This window comes from Somniosus microcephalus, chromosome 14 (genome assembly GCF_052327205.1).
Source record: "Somniosus microcephalus isolate GS21.2 chromosome 14, FLI_Smic_1.0, whole genome shotgun sequence".
NCBI classification, from domain to species: domain Eukaryota; kingdom Metazoa; phylum Chordata; class Chondrichthyes; order Squaliformes; family Somniosidae; genus Somniosus; species Somniosus microcephalus.
This window is the reverse complement of record NC_141000.1, coordinates 75,860,445-75,877,074: the sequence shown is the minus strand read 5'-3', so window position 1 is coordinate 75,877,074 and position 16,630 is coordinate 75,860,445. Positions and strand designations below refer to the sequence as shown.

General features: G+C 46.7%; 1 protein-coding gene across 8 annotated transcripts in view; it reads left to right on the top strand.

Moving 5' to 3' along the window:
• dcaf6 (ddb1 and cul4 associated factor 6) overlaps positions 1 to 15,317 on the top strand; it is a 176,055-nt gene extending 160,738 nt beyond the window's left edge. For all 8 annotated transcript variants that reach the window (XM_086006714.1, XM_086006716.1, XM_086006719.1 and 5 more), the window contains 3 exons: positions 356 to 444; positions 8,420 to 8,525; positions 14,855 to 15,317. In XM_086006714.1, coding sequence (XP_085862840.1) covers positions 356 to 444; positions 8,420 to 8,525; positions 14,855 to 14,913 — 254 coding nt within the window. In that variant the 3' untranslated portion in view covers positions 14,914 to 15,317. The remainder of the gene's footprint in view (positions 1 to 355; positions 445 to 8,419; positions 8,526 to 14,854) is intronic.
• Positions 15,318 to 16,630: the final 1,313 nt, after the last annotated feature.

The following is a 16,630-nucleotide window of genomic DNA, read 5'->3' as shown; positions in this document are numbered from 1 at the left end:
CTTGCAATGAGCACCTATGATCATGAGTCAACTTAGGAAGAATGGAAATGCTACGGTCATTAGGATGGTCCTCTTTCAGCTCCATGTTATCATTTCTAGGATGTAAATTATAAAGGTGGATCAACATTTTCCATGTGACAAGGCTCTTGAGTCGATTGACAGAATGACAAAAGTGCACACTGATCTCGTTTCTGCACTATCGTGACTAAATAGAGGGCTGATTGTAGAAGCTCTAGTGTAGAGCTTCTAAAACTGAATTCAGTCTATCACATACAAATATTTTGGCCATAACCCACTTTTATAATAATGACCTGAGTGTGCATTGACATGTAATTATTGCTTCTGTTTTTCATAGTTCTGGCATCCTCTGGTATAGATTATGACGTCAAGATCTGGACACCACTAGAAGGAATACCAGCCTTTGACAGAAAACTTGCAGAAGAGGTATGCAATCAGTTCTGTTACCATTTATGCTTAAATTGATTTGATATATGCATTTATATCTCGAGAAACACCTGTTTTATTAGTAAAATGAGTAAGTGAGACCATTATCATGAAGTTCAAGCTCCCGAGAGTTATTTCTTTTATACAATTTTAAAGATGTAATTGCATTCTAAAAGCTAATATGCTTTTATGAAATTGGACTGAGGAAATGGCTTTCATAAAAGAAAAGGATTCCCGCAGGTTTTTTTTTGTGGCACATTTTTCAAGCAGATAGTCTACCCATTCGCACAGCCCTCCATGTATCTGCCTCTATCTCTTGCTCTCTTTCACACGCACACTCTGATTTGGACCTATGCAGCTGCAGCTTGCAATCATGGGCCTAGAAATTTGGGGTGGCGCAGGATGTATTCCCTGCGACAGAATGGCGAGGCCCGAGGCTCCCCAGATATTGGGCCTTGGGCCTCATTATGATGGAGCCGACGTGGCATCGAAGCCTGGTGGCGAAGAGTTGTGTAATATCGGGATAGTGTCGCCGCGGCCCTCGGGTAAGTTGGGTCGAGTTCATAAGTCTGGAAATTGGATCATGTGGTCGGCAGAGGAGGCCAGGAGTTCGGGATAGGGGTTTGGGAGTGACTGCGATCACGAGGGGTGTTAGATGTGAGGTTGGGAGGAGCACGCCTGCTCCTCCCAGCTCCACATTTAGGGTAAGTTGCCTTCTTTGTTGCAGGCGATCCCTAGGACTGGTTTCTCCGAGTGCAGCTGGTGCTGGGTGCTTCAGGGCAAATCCATCTTCGGGAGGGATCCTGAAACAGGTGCTGGGTCCTATGCAGATAAGGGGCTAACACCTGCTTCAGGCATGGGTAAAGGAGGCCGCATGGGTAAAGGAGGCCTCATGTTTGTCCTAGCCCAATGTGGCAGGCAGTGCACTTCCGGCTGGAAATGTGCACATGCTTCCTGCCCGGCATATAGGGGCCTTGGTAGTCCGAGTAGCACCCAGAAAGTGGAGTCATATTAATGGTGAAATTTTGTCTCTTGTGTGGTAGGAGCTTTAATGAAGGAACGCCATTCACCTGTTTGTCCTTCATTAAGGAGGATTGGAAGCTGCAGCTGCATAAGTCTAAATGAGTTACGTCCGTCTCCTCTGTTGTGGGTTTGAAGCCTAAAAGTTGAAATGTTTTCATCACACCACTGCTTGATGTTGTCAACCCACAACATCAGTGTGCATCCCCTTCTTTTACCATGAGTTATGCATATAAACTATCCACTGCTGCCATGAGCTACATGGTCCAAATGGATAAATCTACCAATGAGTGAGCAGTACTGTGACATGGGCCGGAATTTTTACTTTGAAGAGAGTGCAGGTTTGCGAGTGTGTGGGCAGTTAAAAGCGCTGAAATTGACAGTGTGTCGGAAAGCCAGCTTCAACTCGCCGGCTTCCGCTTTTTACTCGGGCGCGTTACGCAGCGCGCCAGAGACCCGCTCGGAAGAGCCGGGTGACCTAATTAAAGTAGTTGGGAGTTCGTTAAGAGGCTATTAACAGCCTTTTTAACCTGATGTTGGAGCTTTTACTGGCTGTCCATGGGATTCACGGGCTTGCTGAACCTCACCAATGAAAGCTGGGCGAGAGCAGAGCAGCCATTGTGGGAGTTAAACAATTGATAGTAAAAAAAAAAATTTAAAAAAATCTCAAATACTCACACCTTCTTTGCTGAAGGGAAAGGTGCTTGCTGACACCATTTGTGCTGAGAGTTTGCTTTCAGGAGTTTGCAGGTAATTTTACAACTTCGGAAGTTACATTGGAAGTCACTCTCATTACATTGGAGAATTATGCTGCTGATCTCCACTTTACCTGGCATCTATCAGATCAACATGGGTGTCACTTATACTGATTCACCTTGGACATCAGATTCCGACCAAGATGAGCCCCAGCAGCAACAGCAGCCTGCTCCTCACGGACCTGCCACTCCACAGGAGGGGATGAGCACATGGGTGCACCTCGCAGGAGGCAATACCCCCAACACAGGGTATAGAGGCAGAGGATCAGCTTCCTGGACATGACTGAACACCAGTGCTTCAGGAGGCTCAGACTATCGTGGCAGACATTTGTAGCCTGCTGAAAGAAGACCTGCTGCCAAGTGGACCAGGTGGACATGCGTTACTAGTGACTGTCAAAGTCACCACCGCCCTCAACCTCTTCACCTCAGGCTCCTTCCAAAGATCTGCAGGAGACATTTAGAGCATCTCGCAGTCAGCCGCCCACAAATGCATCACCTAGGTGACCGATGCCATGTTTGACAAGTCAGGCACTTATGTACACTTTGCCACTGATGAAGCCAGTCAGACTGAGTGGGCACTCTGCTTTGCGGCTCTGGCTGGCTTCCCACAGGTGCACACGTGTGCCCATCAAGTCACCTCCAGATCACCCAGGAATGTTGGTTTACCACAAGGGCTTCCACTCCCTCAATGTGCAGCTCATCTGCAACCACAAAAAGATCATCATGCATGTGTGTGCCAGATTCCTAGGGAGCTGTCATGACTCATTCATCCTGTGCCAGTCCACCCTACCTCAGCTCTTCACACTTCTGATCAGACTTACCGGCTGGCTGCTTGGAGACCAGGGGTAGCCACTGAAGATGTGGCTGATGACCTCCTTGAGGAGGCCAAGCAATGAGGCCGAAGAGCGCTTCAATCAAAGCCAGATGACGATGAGATGTGTCATAGAGCAAGCAATCGGGATACTGAAGATGCGCTTCAGATGCCTGGACCGATCTGGAGGAGCTCTTCAATACGTACCAGCCAGGATCTTCAGAATGATCAACAGAAAATGCTGGAAATACTCAGTAGGCCAGGCAGCATCCGTGGTTTCTCTCTCCACGGATGCTGCCTGGCCTGCTGAGTATTTCCAGCATTTTCTGTTGTTATTTCAGATTTCCAGCATCCGCAGTATTTTGCTATTATCTTCAGAATGATTATGTATGCTGCGCTCTGCACAACATAGCGCAGCAGTGAGGATTGGAGCTGTAGGAGGAGCAAGGTGCGGAGTGCAAAGCCTCTTCGGAGGAGGAAGATGAAGAGGAGCAAGAGGAACATGAGGAGGAGGAGCAACCTGAAGTGGACATTGCACCAGCAGCGGTGCATATTGCTGCCCAGGAGACCTGGGATGGCCTCATAATGGCACAATTTAGTTAGGTTGCACCACTGCAACCATATGGCACCCAGATGCTGAACCAACTGCCCCCCCCCCCCCCCCACACCCAACCACCACCACAAAGCAGTCCTTAAATGACAAAACCATTCCTGTCAAAGTTACCCATTGCTCAAAAGTTAAGTCATGTCTTGCCATTCACTCCAACTGACAAGGCCACTTTCTGGGTAGCAGGCAGAAATGGACAAGATGGGAAAGTGGTGCAAAGAAATAAATTTATGTGCTTCATAACTTCAACAGAAACTTAACCCTCTTAACATTTTATAACACAGCCATGTGCATCTACAATTGTGTCCTTTTTTTTCCTGCTATTTCTACGACGTGCAACCCCTGTGGCTTCAGGCAGGCTGCTCACTTTCTGCTCTGACTGCTTAGACACTTTTGGCGGACGTCTACTGGGTTTTGGAGCCTGTGAGGGCCCCGCCAAAGACTACTCCTCCTGCACCTGTGTAGGGGCAGACTCGGCCATCGGGATCTGAGGCAGCATGTGGGGCTCTGACGGGGGGGGGGGGTGCACTTTGAGCAGAGCCCCCACTTCTTTATTCCCTCGCACCATCATTCCTCTCATGGCCCAGCCGCACTTCCCTGCCAGCAAGGAGCTGGAGAGCACTCTGCTGCACATCAGTGGGGCGATGAACAGCCAGCTCTAGGGCCGCGATTTTCCCAACCTCGATGGGTCCATGGCGGGCAAGGTCGGTGGCGGGTCACGGCCTCGCTGCTGGCTCCATCCCGGCCTCTGACATGACTTTCCCCTGATTGGGCTTGTTAAACCCGCCCAGTGCGTTACCGGTCTAATTGAAGGAAGCGGGTCTGATGATGTCATTTGATGCGTCATCAGCCAGTTTCCTTAAAGGGACCATGCACAAATTGATTTTGACAGTTATGCTGTCAGTGTTCTACAAACAGTGCTACAAACACTGATAAGCGGTGCACGGCTGCACCCAGGCTCTCCCATGACTCCCTCCATATGCTTATGGAGGGAGTCACAGCATGCAGGGAGGTCCTCTTCTCTTCCAATGGGCAAAAGAGACCTCCCCAGGAGACCAATGCAGCCTGGTTGCACAGTGCACAGGAAGGCACCAGCAGGGATGTCATCAGGAGGACCAGGCTGCAGTGGTGCAAACCTTTCAATGATCTCAATAGATCACGAAACGTCACTGCAAAGCCACACTCAACCTCATCCTGCTGTGCCACTCATCACATCCCCTTCACTCTGCCTTCCCTACCTTGCTCCTGCAGATCCTTACGCCAACTTAGCTTACACCTCCACCCATGCCTCTCTATCTACATTATCACATCCCCATCTCACCAGCCACTCCTCACGCTCGCCCTCATCCTAGTCCAATCATAACAACTAACACACCAGGGTAGCCACTTGGGTGTTATAGCCAATGTTCATGTGAAGTTTCTGTTAATGTGCTGTCAAATATTTAAATCTTTATTTTCAACACTTTGCGTTCTTGGACAGATTTGTGTGCACCTTTGGAAGTGGCTTTGTGAGTTGCAGTGAATGGTGAGACATAACGGCAACCCCCGTAATGGTGATGAGTGTGAAAGGAATGGCTTCAGCATTGTAGGGATGCTTTATGTTGTTGGTGTGGGGTGGTGCCAACCTGGCGCATTATGTGGCAGCCAGGGTGTACAGCGTCAAGCGAAGTAAATGTGGCCATGGTGAGGCCATCCCTGGCATCCCGGGCAACAATGTGGTCGGGTGCTGATGCCCTCTGTCCTGTGCAGCACCAGGTGATTGCAGAGGAGGCTGATGTAGTTGTTGGTGTTGCGGCTGATCGTGGTCAGATTCTGAGGACCAAGATGAGAGAGTATAAACCATACCCACACTGATGGAATAAATGGCAGGTGAACTTGAGATGACAGAAGCAATCTGTCAGTGGTGAGAGAGGTTGTTCCAATGAGGTGACACTGGATAGAGAGTTTGCTCCAAACACTTGCAACCTGCATAAAGCTCAATCTGTCTTCCAAATGCAGTAAGCAACAGCTTCTGAGCTTGGAAAGTAAACAGCTGTGAGATGGGAGCTTTTATAGCACATTTCAAACTGTCAAGTAATGAGATGATTCCATGGCCATTCAACTCCCGCCCAGCTTAACAGACATGATCCCCGAGCAGCGTGGACCACCTTGGCGAACTGGTAGATTCTAAAGGTGAGCTCAAAATTGTTGTTAATCCTCTGTTAACAAGGTCATAATGACCTGAATTGCCTCCCCTGCCGCTGCATGTCAGGTCTGCTCAGCACTGATAGACCTGACATTTGGTAAAAGCGCGTGGCGGCGGGGTCCCGACCTGCTGTCAAAAAAAACACTTTCTCACCTGACTTACCACCGATCGCGCCCGCTGACCCCCTGGAAAAATTCCCCCTAGGTTTCTATCCATCCTGGATACGGCTGCAATCAGAGTTTGCAAGCTGTTGTTAACAGCAAGCATGCACTCTTTCGACTGGTGCATTTGATGCTCCATGCAGGTGGCCATTCTTTCCATGGAAGAGCACATCGTAGCCATCGCCTGCGACATCGTGCTGAAGATGGGCTCCCCCATTCTCCCTCTAATCGAGCACATCGTGGCTGGAAAACTGCCAGAGCCTGCGTATTTTTTGCTGCTCCTCAAGAATCGTCCTCTTTGTTGATGGCTTCCGAGGTTCAGCATCTTGTGTCCAGCTGAGCACTGCTTGGAATGTCTTGCGCCCCTCCAACGAGGACTCTCCACTGCTGTCCCTGTCTCCACCATCTGCTCTTGTCTCACAGATGCACCAGGTGACAACACTACTCTCTCTCTCTTACTGGACCCACCAACGTGTGCATATCTGCGCTGGTGCTGGGTGTGCATGGGTCGTGTGACGGTGCACCCGCTGAGACCGCGGCCTCCTCTGAGGAGTTGTCTTCGTCCTCTGGCTGGACAGTGGGGGGTCACTTGATGGGCCTGTGGAGAGTAAAGACATGAATTAGAACTGTTATAAGAAGAATGTTTTAAGTTACCATTATGCACATGATCATATTTAACTGGCTGCTGACATTGAGTCACCATGAGTGACTGTTGTACGCCATGTGGCTGTATGGTATTTAATTCTGTCACCAGGTAGCTGGGAAGTCCCTCTCTCTCCATCTCCCACCACCAGCAGCTCCGCAACTCCACTGATCTTCAGCACCTCCTCCTCTACTGCAGTCAGTGGTGTTGTTACTGGAGAGCCACCTCCAGTTCTCTGCCTCTCCCACGTGTTCTGTGCTCTCTTCTCCTGCAAGGAGGGAAACGAGACCCTTTGAGTGAGTGTCATGGAATGAGTGTAAGGGATGGATGGGCTACATCTGTAGAGGATGACTGTGAGGGATTGGTGTGACATTGCCAAATGGCCTCCTTATGTGGCGTTAATTTCTATGATTGTATTAGGATGAGGGCGAGTGTCAGTGGTGGATAGTCAGATGGGGATGTGAGTAGGTGCATAAACAGTGAGGGATGGGTGCACCTGCAAGGTAGGTTGGTGTGAGGAGTGATGCGCAGGGGTAGGCTTGGGAAGACAGAGTGAGGAGGTTGGGGTGACACGCACATCAGGATGTAGAGCAATGTGGCATTGCACTCACCTTTCCTGCCCTCACGAGGTCATTAAAGCGCTTTCTTGCACTGTATCCACAACCTGGCTACCACACTCCTGCTGCTCACTCCTTCTGAGATCTCCATCCATGTCCTCTTGGTCTTGGCAGCTGGCCTCTTCCTCCCATCACCAGGGAAGAGGACCTTCCTGCGGGCCCTGACTCCTTGGCGCAGGATTTCCAGGGAGGCAACACTAAATCTCGGGCAGCTTTTTGGCACTGAGCCTGCATCTTTGATTATCAATCTGTATAAATTTATATACCTACGAGGAACTTGCTTTTCACACAATGCACTCTCTTCGCCTAACAACCTCTTCTGCACCTCCACCAACCTTCAACTGTCATCTATGCATTCCTCCTTTAAATAGCTGAGCTGAAGTCAAGTCATCCATGACGTCATTAGACCCGCTCCAGTTAATTGGTCGGGAAACCTGGAAGTCCGATTCAATTGCAGTGGCTTCGTTAAAAAGCCGCTTCAACGTCTGGGTTCCCGACGCGATTCACAGTCCCCCGGCACCCATCCTGACGGCAGTGTAAAAATTCAGTCCATGACGTTTCCAAGGCCATTTGGCCAGCCAAATTGAAACTACTGAACCCAACAGCATAGATAAGAATAGCATGCTGACTGGGAGCAGTGGTCATACCAGTGCTTGAGAGTAACACGTGGAGGAATTACCACAGAATTTATCGCTGGCAAGTCAGGTCAGTTTTAAACAGTGCAGTTGTGCACAACAGCCTGATCAATGGGGCATGAAAGCAGGATCAAAGAGTAACAGATATCTTGATAGATTGAAGTCTCACTCCAGCAAGGTTTCTTTTCCCTTGAACTTTGATATTAGCGAGACTTCACTGTAATTCCAGCAAGTTTTGCAAATCTCCCCAGACTTATTTTGTAGGGAAAAAAATGTGGCTTATTTTATTAGTTTTGCTACCATTGCCTTCTCTAATCTTGGCATAGGTCTTGTCACATGATTCAAATGAAGCTGTAACCTTTTTTTAAATGGAAACTGCTAAGAAAAGTTCCACTTGTGTGGAAGAAGTTATGGTTGCAAGCTGCTTTGTGTTAATGAAGTTTATTGTGCATTAGTTTATACAAATAAATACCTCACCAATGTCTGGAGAATAGCACCACAAAAAGGCAATAACAATTGATTACTCCTTTATGTGTGGCAGGTGATAAGTCGCAATGAATTGATGTTGGAGGAGACCAGGAACACCATCACAGTTCCAGCATCATTCATGCTAAGAATGTTGGCTTCACTCAATCACATTAGAACAGGTAAGAGTGCCATACTTCACAGCCTGTTTATACTGCACTTTTGGAATGACAACAGTTCCAAAATCCAGCTCCTAAACTGGTCCATATACAAATGAAATCAACTCAATAGTAGGTTGATTTTGGTGTCGGCTGCCTCTGCCTACATTATATCTGGATGCTATGGGCTCGAATTTCCAAGCCCCGTGGAGGCGGGTTTGGAGGGAAAATTGCAGAATCGGGGGGCACAAACCCTTCCTGCCCCAACCCGCCTCCATGCCCGTTTCCCAGGGGGCGGGTACCCGACTTGTGCTGGGAGCCGCCTCCCCGAGGCGGGAAGGGGATTAGTGCCAATTAACTGCCTGTTAACAGGTAGTTAACAGGCAGTTTTTGGCCTAATCCCTATTTTTAGCCCTGAAGTGTGGGCTGCCCGACGGCTCCAAACCACACCAAGTTAGCGAGGCGGACCGTCGGGCTGAAGAGCTTGGAGGGTTCGAGATGTCCGGTGTTCAGGTGAGTGATGGGTGCATGAGTGCGTTTGGTGTGTGTAAAATGTTTAAATAAGTTTTACTTACCTTTATTTACTAATGCAGGCTTCCTTCCTTCAGGTCTCGGGAGTCCCTCATCTCACCAGCACAGAAAGCAGAATGGCCGTGAGCTGTCAAAAGTTGCAGCATTCTGCTTTCTGTTCTGGAGAGATTTCTAACTGAGTCTGTGGAGAAGGACTCAAGTTAGAAGTCAGATTGTCAGTGTTTGACAGCTTTACAGAGCTGTCAAATGCTGATATTTCATCTGTCAAAAGCTCTTGACAGATGAAATGTCAATCCCTGACGTCACCTGTAACCGGGTGTCCCTTAATTGGCCTGCTGAGCCCCCTGGGTGGGCTCAACAAGGTCAATCAAGGGAAAATCGCGTGGGTTGGCCACAAATCAATGGAGGCGGGACTACAACCCAAAAAGTGGGAGTCCCGCCTCCATCACATCCCCATTGACAAAATCCAGCCCTATGCCTCAGAAAGCATTACAGACGCACACTGCAGTGGTAATGCAGTCTGGGCTCATCCAATCATGCACCTTCAAACTTCAAAAAACAACTTTAGCAGAGTCCATAATATGAATTTTGCTTCTAATGCAACCATAACATAACAGTAGATGTTTAGTAGATTGCAGGCACTAAAAGCAAGTTTAGCTGGAGACCCAAATGTGAATCGTAGGCTCAATCAATATTTATGCTTGGTTATTCCCTATATGGTGAATTTGACTGGTTCTATCTGGAGAAAGCCTTTACCCTAACACTCAGGCATGTCTTGAGTGAAGAACATTATTGATGCTGTAGAGGAATCTTTGGGCTGAACGGTCCCATCTTGCCACCTAAGGATGTTAGAAGTTATTGAAGAAGAGAAAATTTTAAAACCATAGTTAAAGAAAATGAATAGGATGTTACAGAAGATTAAAGTTGAGAGATTAAGCCACAAAGTTCCTCAAAGGAAATGTAATTGTTGCTATAAATACATCTGCATATTAGGCATCCATAATTAGTACATTTACAAGAGGATTTGTGGTTCATTAAGCTGTGGCATATGATTTGGATTTCCTTTGTTATCTTTAGTTAATACAAGATAAATGCAGATGATTTGATCTCAACCTTTGCATTACTACATCGAGCTATTAATTTCCTGGGGAGCTATGATGAATAGAGAAATTGTCATATTCAGAGTAGAGGAAAGGCTCTATATTCTTAATATCTATCTGTATGCACTTTGTTAGCCACTTTAGTTTTGTACACTTCTGATTTGGAAGAAAATCCATTCCTTGTGTGACTGCAAATGACATAGCAGTCAGGTTACCATTCGTTAATAGTGAGTGACTATAAGCAATTGCCTCCTGTTCTGCTTGTTTGTTCATTGGGGGAGAAATTCGGTGGCGGCCCCTTTGGGACGTTAACTTCGCCACGCCCTGAAAAATTTAGTGCCCCTGTGCTGTAAATTCAGTGGTAGCGCCCCAAGCAGGAGTCGGGCACTACTGGAAGTGATCCCCCTCCTTCTGGGGGCACTGTCAGTGAATTTTGTGGCGCTACGTGCAACAGCACCCGCTGCGCACACCGGGGCCGTGCTGGACCACCGGGGAGCAGGGTGCCGGGAAAACAACCCAGCACTCAAGGAATGCCGGGCTGAGCAATCACAGCCAGCATCCCGAAGAAAAAATGGGAAGGTGCTGGCAGTCGGCCCAAAAAAAATGGCCGCCCGACACCTGCCCTTTAACTTGCGCTGCCGCGGCTGCAAAAATGCCACCCTGACCCTGTCGGACATCTCGTCCGGCGATAGGTCAGGGGGGCGCAACCGAAGTTTGCGAGTGGGGCGCTGCACACAGCGATGACATCATCAACTACCGCTGCCACTAACCTCCCGCTGAATTTCTTGGGAGGCGTTAGTGGCGCTGCGCCCGGGCGCTAGGGGCACTAACGGGAGACGCAAAGCAACCCAATTTCCCCCCCCCCCCCCCCCCATTGACTGCAGGCCTATGACAGGATGCTATACATCCATCTTCTGTTGTGTTCACCATCCTTAATGTCCGGCTATTGGAGTTGGCTTTCTTCTACACAGAAGCAGCCAGTTGCCATTCCCAAAGGGCTGCCAAGACAAGTAACCTACTCCTTCTGGCACGGGAGGTCCCACATGATTACTCTGGGGATAAAAGTTAATTTACAGCTCCTTGCCCAAGCAAAGAGCTGCTTTCTGCCAGCTCTTAATGTCTGCCTGTGTCATTGTATTACAGCCACCGTAGAAATGGATTCATGGAGACTCGATGGTTGTTAGATTAACTAAGTTTGTTTTATGGACACTGGTAGAGGTTTGGTGATGAGAGTTAGCAAAGTGTCTTATCTTTTGTATCTGAGGAGCTGAAAAGTAGAAGTTCTATAATAAAGTAAAATCTGTTGTGTTGACTTTGCCACTAGAGTCATAACGACACAGGAGGAGGCCATTCGGCCCATCGAGTCCGTGCCAGCTCTGTAGAGCAATCCAATCAGTTCCATTCCCTCACTATATCCCTGTAGCCCTGCAAGTTTATTTCCCTCAAGTGCCTATCCAATCTCCCCTAGAAAACATTGAGTGTCTCCGCTTCCACCACTTCCAGGTCATCACCACTTGCTGCGTAAAAAGGTTTTCCTGCACATCCCCCCCCCCCCCTGTATCTCTTGCCCAAAACCTTAAATCTGTGTCGGCTAATTTAGAGATTCTACTCTGTATTCCAATATAAATCCTTGGGGAACACCACTGTCTACCATCCTCCAGTCTGAAAAACTGCCATTTACCATATTTAATTTTTACCTAAAAAAATTCCAATTTGTAGTTTATAGCCTACGTTGCATGATCTGATGTATTTTCTTCCATTATCTGAAAACTAGGACAACACAAAAGGCCTCATACCATTTTCAGTGAGTACCAGATATTGTGCAGATAAAGTCACATTTTGGTACAGAGAACGGGGACTTGAAGCAATCTTCCGGGCAGAACATTGGGGAGATCAGCCCATTTGATCTCATCCTTTAGTTATTTTTCACATCTTTTTTCACAGTTCACATTTTCAGAGCCTACCACAGAAGAGAGTTATATTAGGGGGGAATTTTGCCGGCGCTTAGAGGGCGGGTTTGGAGGTGGGACATCCAGCAAAATTGCAAAGATTGACAGCGGGTCGGAAACCCGCCTCCAATCAATCTTCCCAGGTGTCGGGTCCCCGATTTGCGCATGGACCAGACACCTAGCGGTGGGAAGAAAATTCTAGGCACTTAACTGCCTGTTAGCAGTTAAGAGGCTTTTTGCAATTTTGACAGGTCTATGGCGGGCTTCCCAATGTCCGGACACCATGCCAGGCAAGTGTGGCGTGCTATGGGTCTACTGTAATGTTTGCACATTGATGACAGCTGCAGAAGTGGTGTGAAGGATCCAATGGTACACTGGTGAGTTTCAGAGGTAAGAAAATGTTGGGAAAATCATTTTCAATGTATTTAGACTTTTCTGTAGGTGACAAGTTTTGAATTGTTTGTGTTGTCCCACCCAATTGGGAGAACCTCTCTCACCAGTGACCGATCGCTTCTGTAACCTCACCTGCAGCTGCCATCTGTTCTAGCTTAAGGAGGGAGTCACTGGTGAGTCCTAGGTGCAAGGGCTCACCTTCGTACAGTGATTGTTAATGTTTGTAGCACCTCAATGCTGTCAAAAATAATTGTGCATTGCCCCTTTAAGAAAACCGGCAGATGATGTGTCATCAACTGACACCAGCTTTCTCTTAATTGGCCGGCAAGCCTACAGGGCGGGCTTAACAAGGCCAATTGACGCAAAATTGCATCTGTGCATCGGACGTCGTTGGGGGCGGGATTGGAACCTGGAAGGCAGCTGTCCCACCCCCAAGCCGCATCGAGAGGAAAATTCGCAGCCATATTATCTTGAAATTGAAATAGTTGTGGTTCTGAATATGTTTGTTGTACCATGAGGGGAATAGGGCTGTTCTAGCACATTTGCCAACAGTCAGTTAAAAATGTCATTGATAGATATTGCTTGGTGCGTAGCATGGGAGCATTAAGTTTCTCTGTTACTAGGAAAAGAAAGGCTTGTGGGAAATTTAACAAAGCACTCCCTAATTTGATGATTTACATTTCTTGAGTTTGAAATGAGTTATTCCTCCCCATGTGCTGACCCAGCACTTCCACCTGCAGCCACACTCAGTATGAGTTAGGGTGTAAACAAAACATGTTCCAAAGTAGCTCGATTACTTTACTCCAATCTATTTCTTAAACTGGCCTTCCTGTCATTTAGAGATGCCCAAAATTGAAAACGTTACTAACTTATTTTCCAGTCTAGGCAACTTCCAGTAGAGCTATGTCATTGGAGTAGCTTCAGATACAAAAGTTGGTCCAAAATAGTAATCAAATCAAATCAACTTTTATTGTCATTGTTAGTGCACAAGTGCAGTACAACGAAATGTAGGCTTGCGGCTCCCGCGAGTGTACATTTAGATTAAGACATTTAAACATTCAACATACATTTGGCTTGTAATACATTAACATAAACATAACCATAATAAAGTGCATTGGCAGATGTGCAGGCTTGAGTTTATTTGTGGAGTTCAGTAGGGTGACAGCCCTGGGAAAGAAGCTGTTCCTAAATCTGGTCGTACGGGTGCGAATGCATCTGTAGCGTCTCCCAGATGGCAGGAGGGCAAACAGACTGTGGCTGGGGTGGGTAGGGTCTTTGATGATGGACCGTGACCTCCGTAAAGAGCGTTTCTGGTATATGTGCTCTATGGTCGGTAGCCGGGTGCCGGTAATGCGTTGGGCAGTTTTGACTACCCGCTGCAGGGCTTTCCGGTCATAGTAGCTACAGCTGCCATACCGTGATACAGTTTGTCAGGATGCTCTCTATTGTGCAGCGGTAAAAGTTAGAGAGGATCAGGGGTGACAGGTTGCACCCCTTCAGCCTCCTTAGGAAATATAGGCGCTGCTGGGCCTTCTTCACCAGAGAGGAGGTATTGAGGGACCAGGAGAGGTCTTCCGTGATGTGGACTCCAAGGAACTTAAAGCTGTCCACCCTTTCCACCACAGCCCCATTGATGTGGATTGGGGTGTGACTTCCACCTTTAGACTTCCTGAAGTCCACAATGATTTCTTTGGTTTTCTTGATGTTAAGGGCCAGGTTGTTATTGGCGTACCACTTCACGAGATGCTGGACCTCCTCCCTGTAGGCGATCTGGCCTACTACCGTGGTATCATCCGCAAACTTGATGATGGTGTTGGAACCATGAACAGCCACAGTCGTGGGTGAAGAGGGAGTAGAGGAGGGGGCTCAGCACACATCCTTGTGGGGCCCCCATGTTCAGGGTCAGTGGGGGGGGGGGGAGGTGTGGTTACCTAATTTGACAGACTGGGGTCTGTTTGTTAGGAAGTCCAGGGTCCAGTTGCAGAGGGAAGTGTTCAGGCCAAGAGTTTGGAGTTTGGTGGCCAGCTTGTTGGGGACGATAGTGTTGAATGCTGAGCTGTAGTCTATGAACAGCATTCTGATGTAGGTCTCTTTACCATCTAAGTGATTCAGTGCCGAGTGTAGAGCAGTTGTGATTGCATCCTCCGTTGATCTGTTTGCACGATAGGCAAACTGGTGTTGGTCAAGAGAGGCGGAAAATAGTAGTTTCACAAGTAATAAAATGATTAAATGGAAGCCCTCATACAGCATATTTTTTTAAAAATTAGATAAAGAAATGCTTACACAATTAACATGATCTACTTAGTAGATATGCAATTTAAAATCTTAATAAATTCTGAACATTGCAGTGTTTAAATATTTGGTGCCTTCTGTTGCACAGATCGGTTGGAAGGTGACCGTTCAGAAGGCTCTGGCCAAGAGAATGAAGATGATGAATAAGCAATCGTCCAGCTTCAAGAACAAAAAGCATCAAGAAATTTGTATAACAGAAAATTCAGTATATTTTCCCTACAAAGCCTTAGTGTTATTTTAGTTTTTTTCTGGAAAAAATAACTTTAATATGAAAATTTCTTGGTGCAAAATGTGTGCATGAATTAGGATGAGGAAGGTGGGAAAGAATAAGCAAGTTGCTTTTAATTATTATGTTTTGTGGATGAGATGCTTGGAGGTTTCAAGTGCAATATATTCTCTAATGTGCAAATGTATGTGCTTGGATCAGTGTTATGAGTGTGGAGATTTAATAAACACTAGAAAAGGGTAAAGATGAAACCTTTCTAAACCTGCTGTTATGCATGTACACTGAGGGGAAAAATTCATTAAAACTTTTGGTTGTTTAAAAAAAATCTCTAGGTTTTATTACTGTCAAGTCAGTCTACTAAGCGCAGATTCATGAAACCAATGCAATACGTAGAGCTGGAGAGCTTAAGGTTACAAATGCATTTTTTCCTCATGATCTAGGAAGGTCAGCCGTTGTCATATGTTGGGACTTCCACCCAATCGGCCAACAGTTCCAACCTACATCTCAAATATTCATTATTGCGCAAACAGCGTGCGGAGAAACTGACTAAAGAAGTGTTTCGCTTCACTTCATGTCAAGATTGACACAAACATCTCTGGCAAAGCTGCCCTCCTAGCTTTATTTTTTTTTTCTCTTTTATTTAAATCTGGTAGTACTTGTTACAACTCATCAATTACATGATAAATCCATTACGTTCATTACCTAGCTTTATTAACTGAAGTTCTCACCTGGAGGAGTAGTAGTAGTAATAAAGCCAAGTGATTATTTTCTTCCTGGCCAGTTTCTTAATGTACACTATTGGCTGGGAAGAGAATGCTGAGGCCTGATGGGAGATTGAACTATTGGCAACACTTTTTCTGTTAGTTATACATGTGGCAAAGGCAGATATACAAATTACAGGAAACCTTCTGGTATCTGGCACTGACAGGACCGAGCTGGTGCCGTACCATCAAAACTGCCGTAGAAACCAGCGCTAATGTTAAAACATACGGAGCTTTTGAGCTCCGTGTGAATCAACAAACCCTGTTGCTTAGCAACAGTTTCAAAACAGTCGGCCACAGCTTAAAAGCGTCTCTGTAGCTAAGCAACAGCTTCAGCTAGACCTTGCAGAGCCTGACTGGAAAAAAAAAAGCAACGAGAAGTAAAAAAACTTATAGGAAACGGCTCCTGAATTTTGCCGGTAGATAGAGCTTTCCGGACGTTTAACCTCTGGTTAAACGAAAGTTTCCTGTACAACATACCATTTGGTACAACCAATCCATGTTGGTATTTACTCTCCATGCAAGTAAATATTCCTAATATTTTATATCCCTTTATTCTCTTTTCCTTCATCCACCTATCCAATTTTGAATGTTGACGGGCCAGGAATTTCCTTGGAGCTGCTCCCACTCTGTCACACTAACTTGTAACTAGGGCCCCTCATTCTAGACTCAACTATTGGAAACAGTCTGATTCTATATACCTTGTCCCATCCTTTTAATGATTTTAAAAAACTTCTATCATATCGCCCTGTAATCTGCATTGTTCTAACGAAAAAGATCAACATATTCAAGTTTTTCTTTGTATTTCCTCATACCAGATAGCACCCTAGTGAATCTGTGTTGCACCCTTTGTAAAGCCTTGCTGTCCTTCCTATAA